At 48.4% G+C, this 15,000-nt stretch overlaps 2 protein-coding genes across 5 annotated transcripts in view; one reads left to right on the top strand and one right to left on the bottom strand.

The window, feature by feature from the left end:
* Positions 1 to 9,195, top strand: part of LOC132472828 (leucine zipper putative tumor suppressor 2 homolog) — a 51,889-nt gene extending 42,694 nt beyond the window's left edge. For all 4 annotated transcript variants that reach the window (XM_060072621.1, XM_060072619.1, XM_060072620.1 and 1 more), the window contains 6 exons: positions 1 to 43; positions 1,887 to 2,621; positions 3,011 to 3,133; positions 3,719 to 3,865; positions 4,258 to 4,797; positions 5,541 to 9,195. The exon at positions 1 to 43 is cut by the window's left edge and continues 719 nt beyond it. In XM_060072621.1, the coding sequence (XP_059928604.1) occupies positions 1 to 43; positions 1,887 to 2,621; positions 3,011 to 3,133; positions 3,719 to 3,865; positions 4,258 to 4,797; positions 5,541 to 5,828 (1,876 nt within the window). In that variant the 3' untranslated portion in view covers positions 5,829 to 9,195. The remainder of the gene's footprint in view (positions 44 to 1,886; positions 2,622 to 3,010; positions 3,134 to 3,718; positions 3,866 to 4,257; positions 4,798 to 5,540) is intronic.
* A 94-nt stretch (positions 9,196 to 9,289) lies between these two features.
* Positions 9,290 to 15,000, bottom strand: part of pdzd7a (PDZ domain containing 7a) — a 15,485-nt gene continuing 9,774 nt past the window's right edge. The window contains exons 14-16 of the mRNA XM_060073857.1: positions 14,866 to 15,000; positions 14,267 to 14,367; positions 9,290 to 10,494 (exon numbers count right to left, since the gene is read on the bottom strand). The exon at positions 14,866 to 15,000 is cut by the window's right edge and continues 74 nt beyond it. Coding sequence (XP_059929840.1) covers positions 10,315 to 10,494; positions 14,267 to 14,367; positions 14,866 to 15,000 — 416 coding nt within the window. The 3' untranslated portion in view covers positions 9,290 to 10,314. The remainder of the gene's footprint in view (positions 10,495 to 14,266; positions 14,368 to 14,865) is intronic.

The following is a 15,000-nucleotide window of genomic DNA, read 5'->3' as shown; positions in this document are numbered from 1 at the left end:
TCCTCCGCCCAAACTCATCCCAGTGTCGGGGCAGCTGGAGAAGGTGAGTCGCAGACTGTCGACGCCTCTTCTTTTTTGATACCTGGAGCAGTGTCGAGCACATTTCACAACATGAAGGGCAATTCAACTCACACGCCTTTGCTTTAGACTTGAATACATAGAGACCCGGCTGTTTACTTTCATTGCGCTACTTGTAGTCCCTGCGCTGTAGTTAACCTTGATCTCACTCAGCACACGTTGTTTGTTCCCCCACCGGGGATCACGACAAAGCACCTGCCCGTCCTTGTGGTTCTATTGTGAAGTATCAACAGTGCCTTTGCCTTGGCTTCAGAAATGACATGAAAAGCGCAAGAAGCAAAAAAAAGAAAAGGCAATTTGTTTGAAATAGATGCATTTGGCTGAATGAATGCCATGTCAGCCTGCTGGCTAATCACGTCCACATTACCAACTAATGTTTCTCAACGTTTTCCCGTGAAGTCAATAGAGAAATGTTCCTCATCAACCCCACATGTGTTTTAAATCGAATGTTTACAATGGGGCCCAACCCTTTCTGCCGTCGCGAGGAGATGAGAAGAGATGATGTCTTCTACACACAGCGGTGTGAGCTCAACACTCTCTAGCTAAAAGAGGCGCTGCGCTATAACTGACCGTGACCTTTGACCTCCTGGCGGTGAGGGCGGCAGAACCTTTGTCCCCTAGAATCAATCACGCTTTTTTATTATCACATTACCATCTAAATGTGAACAGTACAGAAAGGTCTGCTTCGGTTATTACACCCCAAGGTCATGTACCTCATTGAATGGTAATGATTGATGCCGTACCATGATTCTTCACTTTATCTACTGCTTAACCCTTAGCTGTATCCACTTCAACTCTGTTAAGGCATGCTTGTGTGTGCGTGAGTGCATGCGTGCTTGGGTGTGTGTGCGTTTCTGCCGACGGGTTTTACCCCAGATTGAGTCAGCTGTCTAATTGGCTATTTATTCCCATCGATCTACGATGGGAAGCTAAATCACCTGGCCTTACGCAGCCAAGGGAGAGAGATCATTTAGCAGTAGCTCACCTTGCCCGCTCCTCATCATCAATGTCAGAGCTCACTTGCGTCTGGTGACAAGTCCAATGAGCCATGGGGAAAGTCATTAAGAAAAAGCCCTATCTGTCTGTCTTTGTGTGTCTATCTGTCTCTCTCTTTTCCTTCTTTCTTTACTTCTCTGGCTCTCTCCTTCTCCCTCTCTTTATCGCTCATTGTTCTTGTGCTCCCTTGCTCTCTCTCTTTTTGTCTCACTCTCTCTGTCTCTCCCCTTCTGCGTCTCTGTTTCTCTATCTTTCTGTATTGTTTACTTCTTTATATGAGTATCTGGTTGTCTGTCTCGCGGTCTTTCTTTCATTCTTTATCTTCTCCCCTTGCTCTGGCCTTCTCTCTCCTTCTCTTTCTCTCGTACTCCATTGTCTTTCTTTACTACCCCGTAATTTATTTTTCCTCTACATTCTCCGCCTATGATCTCTTTCACACCATACTTTTTTTTTCCAACATTCACTTCTCAATCTCTCTTTCTCCCTCTCATTCGCTCTCTGTCACACAGATACTCTCACACACACACACACACACACACACACACACCCATCCTCTGTCCCTTCCGTGCTTGATCGCCCTTATCTCCCCAATGCTGCGTAAAATCATTAAGAAAACCGCTCAATGAGAGTCATGAATATCAATTAAACCTAATTTAAATATCCTCGCCCGTGGGTTGACCTGCCGTGTTATCGCTGATCCTCTGCTAATTACTTTCACACATGGCGTCGTTCATTAGCACTGCTTGGCTACAACGAGTCGCTGTTGACATCTGCTCTTCTCCTTTCGCTCCCCCCGTCTCTGATTCTGGCAGAACATGGAGAAGGTGCTTATCCGCCCGACGGCGTTCAAACCTGTTATCCCCAAGAACCGCCACTCGGTGCAGTACCTCTCCCCGCGGCCAGGGGGCGCCAGCCTGTCCGAGAGCCAGGGGAGCCTCAACCTCCTGCTGCCTCTCGGCGGATCCAACGTCATCAACGCTAATGCCAGCGCCGCGTCCGTGACCTCGGAGGAGAAGCGAGACTCATACGGCGGCGGCGGCGGCAGCGGGAATGGCGGCGGCGGCGGGCGCAACGCACGCAGCAGCCAGTCCTGCTCCATGTCGGACTCGGGCCGCAACTCCCTGTCCAGCCTCCCCACCCACAGCAGCACGGGCTGCAGCCTGGCCCCCAGCGAGGGCTCTAGCAGCGGGTCGGCCTCGGGGGGGCTGGGGGGCGGTCAGCTGGAGGCGGTGCCCAGCCTGGGCCGGACGGCGGCCACCGCCACCGGTACCGGCGCCGCCGGCACCAACGCCATGGGGGGCGGGAACAGCCACGGCCACAGCAACTCGGACAGCGGGCGGTCTTCGTCCGGCAAGAGCTCGGGCTCGGGGTCGCTGAGCGGGCGCGGCCAGCCCCTCTCGGACAGCGGGTCGTGCAGCCACTCGCCACCCCTGGTGGAGGGATACGAGGGCGTGGTGCGCGAGCTGGAGGACAAGCTGAGGGAGAGGGACCTGGAGCTGCTGCAGCTCCGCGAGAACCTGGACGAGAACGAGGCGGCCATATGCCAGGTAAGGGGACGCTGCTGGCGATGAAGGGATCAGTGGTTCTCCAGGCGCGAAGCGTGGAATCGTGTTGAGGTTGGATCCCAATTCACCCCTTCGCCCAAACCCTCATCCCTACCCCTCACTTTTGCGCGTTTATGCGCAGGGTAGGGTTGTCCCAATTGTCATTTTAATGAGGGGTAGGTTGAAAGGGTTAGGGTTAAGTGTTTGGGTGAATCGGGATTGGGCCTTAAGCAGATTGAGTCACCTGCTTTGAAGACCTGGAGTGTTTCATTTGTTATTAAGTGGTATTCATTTAGACTCATTATATTAACACTATTTGTTATGAAGAGCATAATGCATGCTGCCTGACCCCTGACCTCTGGACCCCACCCCCCCCCCCCCCCCCCCGGCAGGTGTACGAGGAGAAGCAGCGGCGTTGTGAGCGGGACATGGAGGAGCTGAGGCTGAGCTGCTCAGCCAAGATGAAGCAGGCCTCCCAGAAGGCCCAGAGAGCCCAGCAGGTGCTGCAGCTGCAGGTAAATCCCACGGTACTATGGAGCTGTGCCAGGATTAAACTGTTAGGCCATACTCGCCACTTAGGCCATACACCTGACAGCGCCCGGGCTCGATCAACACCCAGGATCTTGTTTAACTTGCCCTTGCCTCTCTCGTTCAACCCACTTTCCTGGCTGACTCCTCTGTCCGTAAAGGCATTTAAAGCCCGTTAAAATAATGACTTGTGTTGCTGGTGAGCGTAATGTAGGGTATGGTACGTATTGATCGGCCTACGCTTAAGGTTAGTCATTTCGCTCCTGTGGTGGAGCAATGTGAGACACAGAGGTTATTATGGTCTGTCAGGTCTATAGTGTGCACAGTTCAAAATGCATTTTCCTAATATTTTGGTGTTTCTGGCAAGTAGACATTTGCTAGATGATACAGTTGAGGCAGTTCAGTTAATGGCTCCCCTGCTGTTTTAAAATGCTGTTGTACTTTATTTACTTTCTGCTAAATATAATTTTTATATTTTTTATGCTTTAAAGATTTTTTATTTTTTTTCATAAAGTGTGTACACATCCATACACCGCAGCTTAACACTGGTCATTGCTGCTGTGTGGTCTCAGGTGTTCCAGCTGCAGCAGGAGAAGAAGAAGCTGCAGGAGGACTTCTCGGCTCTGCTGCAGGACAGAGAGAGTCTGGAGAGGAGGTGTGCCAGCATCCAGAGGGAGCAGACCCAGCTGGGCCCGCGCCTTGAGGAGACCAAGTGGGAGGTGGGTGGTGGGCATGGTAGACACTGTACATCACAGCCCCTGTTCTCTGAGGGTGTCACCATGATCCGTGGGACAATAAATATAACACTATGCGTTTGGAAATGTTGTAATTCTCGAAGAATAGGGTAATTCCTTTTTCGGTGTACTTGATAACGATGTGTATCCCCCAAATAATACACGGCTTCGCATTCAAACACAATGTGAGCGAGGATTTTAAATGAAGAGACTTTGAATTAAACTTCCAGTATGGTATCGGTATCTCCAACCTCATCACCAGAGGTCTAAACTGATCCAACCTAATCCACAGTGAAGAGTGTACGCACTAGGTGTGATCCAGTCAGTGAACCTCCCCCCTCGGCCCCTCGGCCCCGCTCTCTCCCCCCCCCCCGCAGGTGTGTCAGAAGTCCGGGGAGATCAGCCTGCTGAAGCAGCAGCTGAAGGAGCTCCAGTCGGAGCTGAGCCAGAAGGCGGGGGACATCGTGGTGCTGAAGGCCCAGCTCCGCGAGGCCCGTTCGGAGCAGCAGTCCAGCCAGATGCGCTCCCAGGAGGCCCAGGCCGCCGTGCGCACGCGCAACCTGGAGCTGGAGGTCTGCGAGAACGAGCTGCAGCGGCGCAAGAGCGAGGCCGAGCTGCTCCGCGAGAAGATGGGCCGCCTGGAGGACGAGATGGCCCGCCTCTGCGACGCCCTGACCAATCACAGCGGACCCCAAGGCATGAAGGGCCAATCGGGCGGGAGCATGTCCCTGCAGCAGTACGGCGGCGGCGGCGGCGGCGGCGGCGGCGGCGGCAGCAGGGGCGGCCCGGGGCGGGGGGGGCCCAGCCCCTCGATGTACCGCGAGGTGGACGACAGCCGCCTGGCGTGGGGCGGGGAGAGCGACGAGTCCAAGGCTCACAGGCAGAACGCCGAGACGGTGCTCGGGCTGAGGCAACAGGTACGGGACCACCGGCCTGCTCTCTGTGCGTCTACTTGTCGTCATGGTTTTGGTTCTGATCATAGTGTCTTAGTTGGCTGCGGGTGTTCGACTCCCTGGTTGAAAGGTTGTGGGTTTGATGCCCATTGTCCCCCGGCCCACCCTGTAGGCGTCCTGGAGCGTGTGACGTGTGTATGAAGTCGCTATGGATGAAAGTGACGGATTGATTATCCCTACTTACCTGACCAAGCAGATGTTCTTTGAGTGCCTGTTCTGTACTGAAAGGGGCTATAGAAATACACTGACAGTGAGGCATTTAACAGATCCATCCAGATCAAGTTATCGGTGTGTTCCTGCTTCTCCATTTCAGAGGAAGAAGTGATTGTGTTTGTGTGTGTGTGTGTGTGTGTGTGTGTGTGTGTGTGTGTGTGTGTGTGTGTGTGTGTGTGTGTGTGTGTGTGTGTGTGTGTGTGTGTGTGTGTGTGTGTGTGTGTGTCAACTTAGTACTTAACTGTGTAGCAACTGCATTAGCTGCTATCATTGCTGTGACACGGGGAATTGGTTAGCCTAGCGATTGTTGTACTTGCACTTGGTTCTATGAACATCCTTTCTGTACTGACAGCGATATATTGATGCACTTCTTATGCCAAATGTACTCATTGTAAGTCGCTTTGGATAAAAGCGTCTGCTAAATGCCCTAAATGTAAATGTAAGTGTTAACTGGTACGAGGCAGGGTGTTTAACGTGAGGTCTCTCTTGTCCAGGTGGAGAGGCTGAAGGGGGAGCTGCTGTACGAGAGGAGGACCGGGGAGGAGCAGCTGTCGGGCTTTGAGGATGAGAGGAGGGTGTGGCAGGAGGAGAAGGAGAAGGTGATCCGCTACCAGAAGCAGCTGCAGCAGAACTACATCCAGATGTACCGGAGGAACCGGGACCTGGAGCGGGCCATGAGGGAGCTGAGCCTGGAGCTGGAGGGCCGCGGCGCCGACCGCTACGAGCACCACAACGGCAGCAGCGACATCCACTTCGAGGAGATCACCGCCACCGAGATATAAACCCACCCCCCCCCCCCCCCCCCCTGTAAGACCCTCCTACTCGGGATGCCAAGCAGTCCACAGCACCAGCACTCCTATAATCAAGGACCTCCATTGTGAACCAAGGATAGGACCCAATCACAGATGTTTCCACCTCGACCCCCACCACCAACGAACCCACCGCCATAGAAGTGACATCCGTTCAGGCTGAAAGGGTGTCACTTCCTTGGGGCATCCGTTCAGGCTGGGTCCTTGCTCCCTCTTCCCCTCTGGAACCAGAACTCACTGGCTGGAGGCAGCATCCGATGGGGACCGAGAGAGTTCGACCTCCACTAACTTTGGATTACCAGATACTACGATGAAAACGTTTCTATCCCCTCCAGAGCTCACGATATGGGTCCTGGGTCCTTTAAACCCGATACCAGCAGCACAGGATCTCTTCACCAAGCCAAGAGAATAGCATGACATTTTTGTTGTTTTTGGAACATAATACAAATCAGGGTATTTAAAACAGCAGTAGCAAAAAAACTAAAAAGAAAGTGACCATAGACTTGCACACAAATGATCAGGACTTCTCGAGGTAGCACACAAGGCTAATAAACAGTTAGCCTCTAGCACATGCTTGGCTAGCTGGTAGCATCACGCGGACAGCCATGACCATGTGGTCAACATTAGCATCGTTGTCCCTGTCGTGGTTCGTCAACAAGACGGCTGTAGGCTACACCACTAGACTTATAAAAGGGAAAACCAAGACCAAATATGCAATATCTTGTTATATATTCATATTATTTTCAGTTCACCTGTTTGTGTCAAGCCTCAAGGCCCAGTGGAAACCTTTAAATATAAATCAAGGAAACAGTTCAAAGGACTGGTTCTTGAAGAAGTCTCGTCGCTGCAGTGAGTGTTTCCAATGGAATGTATTTGGGACTTCAGTCACTCCAGAGAAATGCAGTTAAACAAGTGGTCACCACCGACAACAGAAAAACAAAATTCAGTTGTTTTGCACAAATGTCATTTTTTCGGCTTACTTACGTGACTTCCTTTCTTCTTTTTACGGCTAAAAGAGACGTCTAGAAGCCTGCCGTGACCACATTTGACTTTGGCCCTGGGTTTTGCTTACACTCAGACCTTCTGTTCTGTCATTTGTTGAACCGCCGTGAAGACAGAAACCAAATGTTCACACTACGTCCGACCCGATCCAGACCACCAACAGCTAACCACTATCGCACTCGGCCCGCATGGCAAAAACTCATACTGCAAAGTGGTCGCTTTTTTTGTATAAACATTTACATTTTTCAAATATGTGTGTGGGGGGGCTGGGGGGGGGGGGGGGGAGCATGGTTGGTATTAACCCAGTTCAACTAGAACCCCCTCTGTCTCTCAGTACCTCTCTCTCTCTTTTTAACTCTCCATCCTCCTCTCTGTCTAACTCCCACCCCCCCCCCCCCCTCTTGTTCCCACATTCTCCTCTCTTCCGGTCTGCTTATCTCTCCTCCCTACTAAACACTCATAAGGAGTGGAGGTCATTGCACAGGAGTTTAGTTCCATCTTCAAGTTCAGTGCAACTCAAACCTTCCTTTTGCAGCAGAGAAAAAAAAAACAGGATGTAAACATTGGCCACATGACATCATGGGCATGTCTGTGACCCCCCCACCCGCATGCCTGTGAGCCCCCCACCCCCTTCCATCCTTCTCAGTGCTGTTTATTTTGCACTTGTTAGGGACAAACACCAAATAGCACTCTCCTCAGACCTCGACCATGACTATGACCGTAGCGTTGACTGACTGATGTACAGCGGTAGAAACAGTGGCATGACTGCATGCTCTATGTGCGTTTCTTTCCACAACTAGGAGAAAGCTGTTTGGTCTCTCTTGAAATGACACGCTAGGACTTGGCTTAGTAGTAGCTGTTATGATTGCTACTCTTGTTATTATCTATTGGACAAGGTTTCATCCGGGCAACAGCTTAACCAATGGGAAACACGTTAGTGGTTAGAATCTGTAGACTTGGGAGAACGAGAGCATATGCAGGGCTGTGTCCAACACTGAGAACGGCACGTATTGATATAAAAGAAAAATATTGATTGATATATATATATATATATATATATATATATATATATATATAAAACACAACTGTTATCTTTTATTTTACAAATGCAGAGTCTATATCAACAAAATAATAGAGAAATATAAAATCTATATAATAAAGATGATGATGTATATATTTTCTTATAATAAGCACCTAAAGATATTTTGTCAGTGGGTTTAATACGCAGAATATAAAGACTTCTATATCGATATCACATGGTCTGATTTATCAATGGATCAGGGTGAAATGGAAGAGGACATCTTAGCAGAATGTTTACATTATACTGAGAGTGACATGATTACACCAAGTCTCGTCAAATCAGGGAAGACTTTTTTGGTGATCATAACCTTGATCTTGACCCTATGATTGATCAGTAAACTGTCTTCCCTCCATTTCGACCAATCTTTGTTTGATTTTCACGCATCACTCAATCTCCACCTCCTCCCTGGTTATTGTCGATATTCGTTATCTTAGCAATGCATTGCAATGATGGGTTTCAAAAGGGTTTCCTGCTGAAGTAAGGCCAGAAGCACTCCAATCGCAGGTATTTACTCAGCTTCTATTTCGTAAATTGGTCCAAACTATTTGGCCAAATTGTATCAACATTTTTCATGAACTGAATGCATTTTCAAGTTCTTTCATAACAACCCTCCTCCACAATCATAACCATAACAGGTTATGGAATGTCCTAACCTAAAAATGTCATCGTATTAGCAAAGGCATTAGCTTGTCATTGGTGTACTATTCTCTGTGGCCCACTGGGTTTGTCAGAATTGACATTTCACGGGACGTCCCCCTTTTGGCTGGAACAGGTTCCATTGTTGGCTACGGTATTCTGCTGCACACAAACAAACAAACAAACAAACAAACAAACAAACAAACCAAGATGTGCCACAAAAGGCCGCTTATCAACAAGCACATATTCAACAACATCCGATGAACTGTCACCGCTGTGTGCATCAATCTCATATCTTTTCTCTACTCATACTCACATTACCGTTATCCTCGGTGTAAATATACGAGGCACTAAACCGTATAACAGAGTGACATTGTCTTCTATTAAGACATGTATCTATTGCTTATTTAGCCACTGTGACTAGACCAAAGCAAGTTTAACACTATTTTTTACTTGTGTTGTTGTCCGTTTCTTATTTGTCTGTGTCTTCTTTTTGTGTTTGGGTCTGTCATGTCGTCATTAATCCATAGAGTGTGTAGTCGCCTGTGTATATTTTTATGTGTAAATTTCTTGTACAAATGACTGTGTTTTTAATTAAAGAACAAATTGTATCACCTTAAAGTGGCTGCTGATGTCATCCTTGTCATCCATAAATATATATTTCTATAACATGAATCATGAAACACCCAAAATACAATCTCTTTAAGCCTTATCGGCACTCTATCACTTTACCAAAATTAAGCATTGTAACCTATGGCGATTGTAAGGCACTGGGCATTATAATAATGTTATCTAATGTACTAATGTCATGTACTCACAATGTGCCTAACTCTGCCGAGATTTGTTGTCCATGTGCAGTTTCCCAGCCCCGTGTCAACACAAGATCAGTCACCAGGAAGCTGTCACCATTCCTCAAAAGAGGAGGATAGCTGCAGAAGCCAAGCTCACTCGCAAAAATCCGCAAAAAATAAATACAGACAGCATTTTGTTATACTTCATAATTCTCTCGCCAAGGCATTTTGACATCACTCAGGAGGGGTTAATCGGATATGAATCTGTAAATCTCATAAAGCAGTCAGGAAGCGGGGGGGGGTATAGGGGTAATCTGTGTCAGACTGAATCTGATGGCCATGCTGAGACGTGCACACTGCGCACGTGTCCTGAATTAAACCGCCGGTCACCTTAAAAACCCTGGGAAAAGCAGAGATAAGAATGCATTGATTCTCATGGCTTTTCTTTTACTGTATTTTTGCTATTGAAGAAATTCAATATAAAAAAGCATTTCCTTCATTTTGTCCAAAAAAATTATGTCCTTTTTTATACTGGGTACAAAATAAACAAATCGTACAAAAGGGAAATACATACAATTTGTATAGCACAACAACATGATAGTATATAATGATATTGTCTCATACCAGATATGATCTGAGGGCCACATGTTCTCTGCCAAACGTCTTCTGCTCCTCACTATCTTACAGGTCCACTCCCTTATAGAGACACACATCATATCCTTGCATCCATGACGACCGTTCCGCTTTCCTCCGCTGTGATTGGATCTCCTCTCTTGCCGCCACCTCTCGACCGGAGGGGGATCAGACGGTTCCGCTCCGATGGGTAGCAGGGTATTTAAAGTATGAGATCATGGTTCTGCTTCAGGCGTGAGGCACCGGGCTGTCCTTCACACCCGACCTGCGGTTCTGCTTTGAGGCTGGCAGGGCCGGCCCTCTCCCCGTGGAGGGGTCAGTCTGCAGGGCCCCGGGCCCCCCCGCCGGGCGGAGTCTTGTTCCTGGGGACCTTGACGACAAACACCATGGCGTTCCTTCCGCGGTGGCCGAAGGCGCGGCGGATGGCGTCCACGGCGTGCTGGTGAGTGACGCGCTGCAACGACTCGCCGTCTACCGACACCAGCTCGTACCCAGCCTTCAGATAGAGGGACGCACACACACACACACACACACACACACACACACACACACACACACACACACACACACACACACACACACACACAAAATAATGTGATGAATAGAAACCTTGACCACTGTATCACATCCATCAAAACACGTTCAACTGTTGTAGTGCCAGTACATGACACACACCATGCACACACACACACACACACACACACACACACACACACACACACACACACACACACACACACACACACACACACAAACACACACACAGTTATGCACAGATACACAGTCGTAGAGAGAGACACCCACATGCACAAACATTTAGACATACACAGAGACAAACTCATAGAGAGAGACACATACAGACACATACACACAGATAGACCTACACAGAGAGAGACACACTTGTAGAGAGAGACCCACGCACACACAGACATACACACATAGACATATACAGAGACACACTCATAGAGAGAGACACATACAGACACATGCAGAGAAAAAAAAGTTATAAATAAAGTAATAAAAGTAATACTTTCACCTAAATATGGACTCTCTATGCCCATACTGCTTCTTGTCCCTGTGTCGCTCATTATTCAAGCCATGCGTCCCTCTTTCCAGAATTCCTCAAGAATCAGACCGGCTCTTGTAAGTCTGTCGGGACTGCAGCCCAGCAGGAATCAGACATATGCTCGGGAGACTCGGGCTTCTCTGATCCCATGAATACCCCTACACCGAAGGCCACCACTAAAGCTCTGTACAACCCTCCTCATTCAGCACAAGGCAAGGTGGATGGAGGAAAATATACTCATGCACTGACACACATGCGCACTCGGGCATTCAGGCAAACTTTGTTCTTTGACTGCTTTCCAATTTGTGCATGTTGGACAGAATAATAACCCGGGGAAAAGTGGAAGAAAGGCTCTTTTGCTTAGGCTCTTATGCTCTAAGCCTTTGGCTTTTTGCTGCGACTATTGGATACAGGACGGCAACAGAACCTTTTAGAAAGCCAGTCACGTTAACCCAGGTCGACGATGGGACTCCTGATCTCTCACAAAGTTGACGAGAGCAGAGAGCTGGCGGTCCCCTTGGGACTCTAAAAACTACAGATTTAATCTTCAGATACTGGGTTTGAACCCATCTTTACATCCCCCCGGCCTGAGAGGTTCCTAAGCTGATTGTTTGGTACGTATGTGTCCCCAGGCGTATCCAGGAAGCCTCCTGGATACGCGCTAGGTGGGTTAGTATCCTGGGGGAAGGACCAGCTGCAACCTGTCGTTTTGTCAGGGCCTAAAACGTACACACACGGACACATACAAGGACACACACACAGAACACACACACACACAAACTCACGGAACACACACGAACACCCATTGTCCTCCAAGATGAGGACAGAGTAATCGGCGTGATTGGAACCCTGAGGAGAGTAACTTCCTGTGATGTCATCAGGGCACAGAGAGGATGCACCTGCCTAACGGATACACCCTCAGTGAAGGTTAGCAACACCCTCAAAACACAGCCGCTGTCCATTGTTATGCACACTCCTTTGAATCCAAACCTCTCCCTTTCTATCATTGTTCATGCAAACTCCTTCTTTCTTCCTGTGAACTGTATTTACCGTTCTCCATATGAAATCTATCAATCCCTCTCTGACCATCATGTGTCAGCGAATCAACAATACTTTATTGTTCCTTGCTAAAACACAGATCCAACCCACAACTTAACCCGACCTGACCTTATCCTTATCCAACCTCATTTTATAATCTAATATTTTCATAAGCATGGTTAAAGCAGGATACATGCGCATATGTAACATGCACATTTGAACTTACTGAACTTAAAAGTTAAAATGTGCATAGAAATAAATATCATGGGAGACAGAAAACGACCACATCCCTTTGTGAGAACGCCATCAAAAGATTTACATCCTTTTAACTAAAGTGGGGATTACACAGGGCTTTAGTTGTTTTTAAAAAGTAATTTTTGGTGAATTAAATAAATCAGGTCCTAATCTGTCACATCCTCTTTACAGCCCAGAGTGCTTCATTCATAACGCTTCCTGCTCTGTGGCCAATGGACGTCCTCGTCCAAAAATAATGTGATGAATAGAAACCTTGGCCACTGTATCACATCCATCAAAACACGTTCAACTGTTGTAGTGCCAGTACATGACACACACCATACACACACACACACACACACACACACACACACACACACACACACACACACACACACACACACACACACACACACACACACACACACACACACATTTAAACACACACACACACACACACACACACACACACACACACACACACACACACACACACACACACACTTAGAGACAGACACACACACACACACACACCCCCACACACACACACACACACACACACACACACACACACACACACACACACACACACACACACACACATTTAAACACACACACACACACTTAGAGACAGACACACACACACATACACACACACACACACAGACGCACACACACACAGACGCACACAACAGACACACACACACTCACACAGACACACACACACACACACACACACACACAGACGCACACAACAGACACACACACTCACACAACAGACACACACACTCACACACACACACACACACACACACACACACAGACGCACACAACAGACACACACACACTCACACAGACGCACACAACAGACACACACACACTCACACAGACACACACACAGACACACACACACCGGTATCTGACTGATAGTGTGCTGCTGCTACTGCTACTGCATGCCTGTGCGGAGACAGGATGTATGTTAACACTGGGGGTCTAGTGGCCTCACATCCTCCTGCACTCAAGGTGTGGGAGATAGCCCAGAGCCTGGCAGAACACAGACACCAGCTGGACCGCGGGACCAGACGGGGAGGCCCTAGGTTAGACCGGGCAGCTAGCATGGCTCAGCCAACACACAGTGTCCTTGTTCCATGAGGGAGCTTCTTTGCTGTATTTTCTTTTGTTGCTTTTCAGTTACTCACTTACTTTCACTTACACTTATTTCACCTGAAGGAACATCTCTTGAACACAATCCTTGGAAGCCACTTCCCTGACTCGATAGTACAATGCTAGACTATAGTATAGTATACCTTATGCTAATCTACTCCACAAAAAGAATGTGATTAATCTTGAGTTAAAATGAGTCATTTTAACTCAACCCTAGCCTAATGAGCCTAAGCCAAACATAATTGAACTTAACTGAACCTAATCCCCTAAGTACGGTTAAAGCAGTACAAATGGGTGCGTGTCCCATGCACACATGTGAACCTGAACCAATATCACCCGACCCACCGTCAAATTACAGCAGAAGGAGACATATTACCAATACATTAGCTCCTCCAGAAACCATGTACCTCATCCAAAATGTACGAGTCCGTGGACACGCAAGGGTGCGCTCCCTCCCTCTCTCTTCCTCTCTTCCTCTCCCCCCCCCGCCCCCTCTCCTGTCCTCCAACTCTCCCCTCACACAACGCCTTCCAGGAGCAGGCAACCGTCCACGGGGCTGACACGGTGCAGTCAAAACACTCTCTCTGCCCCGGTGTACCATCTGTCCTCCCGACTGTCTGGCGCTACTAAGAATACTCTTTTGTTCTGTTCCAGGATTGGACAGAACTAAAGTGTACTCTTGGAAAAGCTTCAGTCAGCCAGAGAGAGTCTCTGTGGCGGACTGGGTATCACTCGTCGAAGGGTTCCCTTCCTGCGGGCGTCTTACCTTCAGGAACTCGCTGGTGGAGGCCGCGCCCCCGGGGAAGATCTTCTCGATCTTCACCGCGGGCTGCACTCTGGACTCGATGCCTCCAGAGATGCTGATGCCTATAAAACATGAAGAGTTAGATGAACCTCTAGGGAGACCGACGCACACACACACACACACACACACAGATACACAGATAGGTAGGGAGGTAGGCAGGTGTGTAGATTGGTTGTTTGGTAAGTGGTACGTATATACACGGTTGTTTGATGTACTTGATTTTTTTTTTACTCCTTTTTTTAATGATTTACTGACCTCTATTGGTGAGATATCAAACACATGAAATACAACATTGAAATTCCTCTTATGATATCAAAGGAGAGATCTTTGTGGGAGTGTATGATGAACGATGGTCATTTCCATGCCGAACTAAATAAATAAAACTCCTCCATGCTTCCATGCAATAACCCACAAATTATTCTTTGATATTACTAATCTCTCTGGGAGCTGGGAACATATTGCGAAAGATAACACTTTCCAAGCAGTCACTTTGTGGTGAAGATTACGTATTTATCCGCCAAGGGATAGAAACGCAAGTTTATAGCTGGCTGGTCTCTCACCCAAAGACGGTCTTATCTTAGAGATGGTCACCGTGGTAACGTCGTACTCCTCCGACAACCGCTTCGGGCTCCTCCTGCCCGTGTGTCCGTTCTGCGTCTCCCCGGCGACCCGCTGCCCGTTCTCCAGTCCGACCG

Source organism: Gadus macrocephalus, chromosome 15 (assembly GCF_031168955.1).
Source record: "Gadus macrocephalus chromosome 15, ASM3116895v1".
Lineage (NCBI taxonomy): Eukaryota > Metazoa > Chordata > Actinopteri > Gadiformes > Gadidae > Gadus > Gadus macrocephalus.
This window is presented reverse-complemented; position numbering and strand designations above follow the sequence as displayed.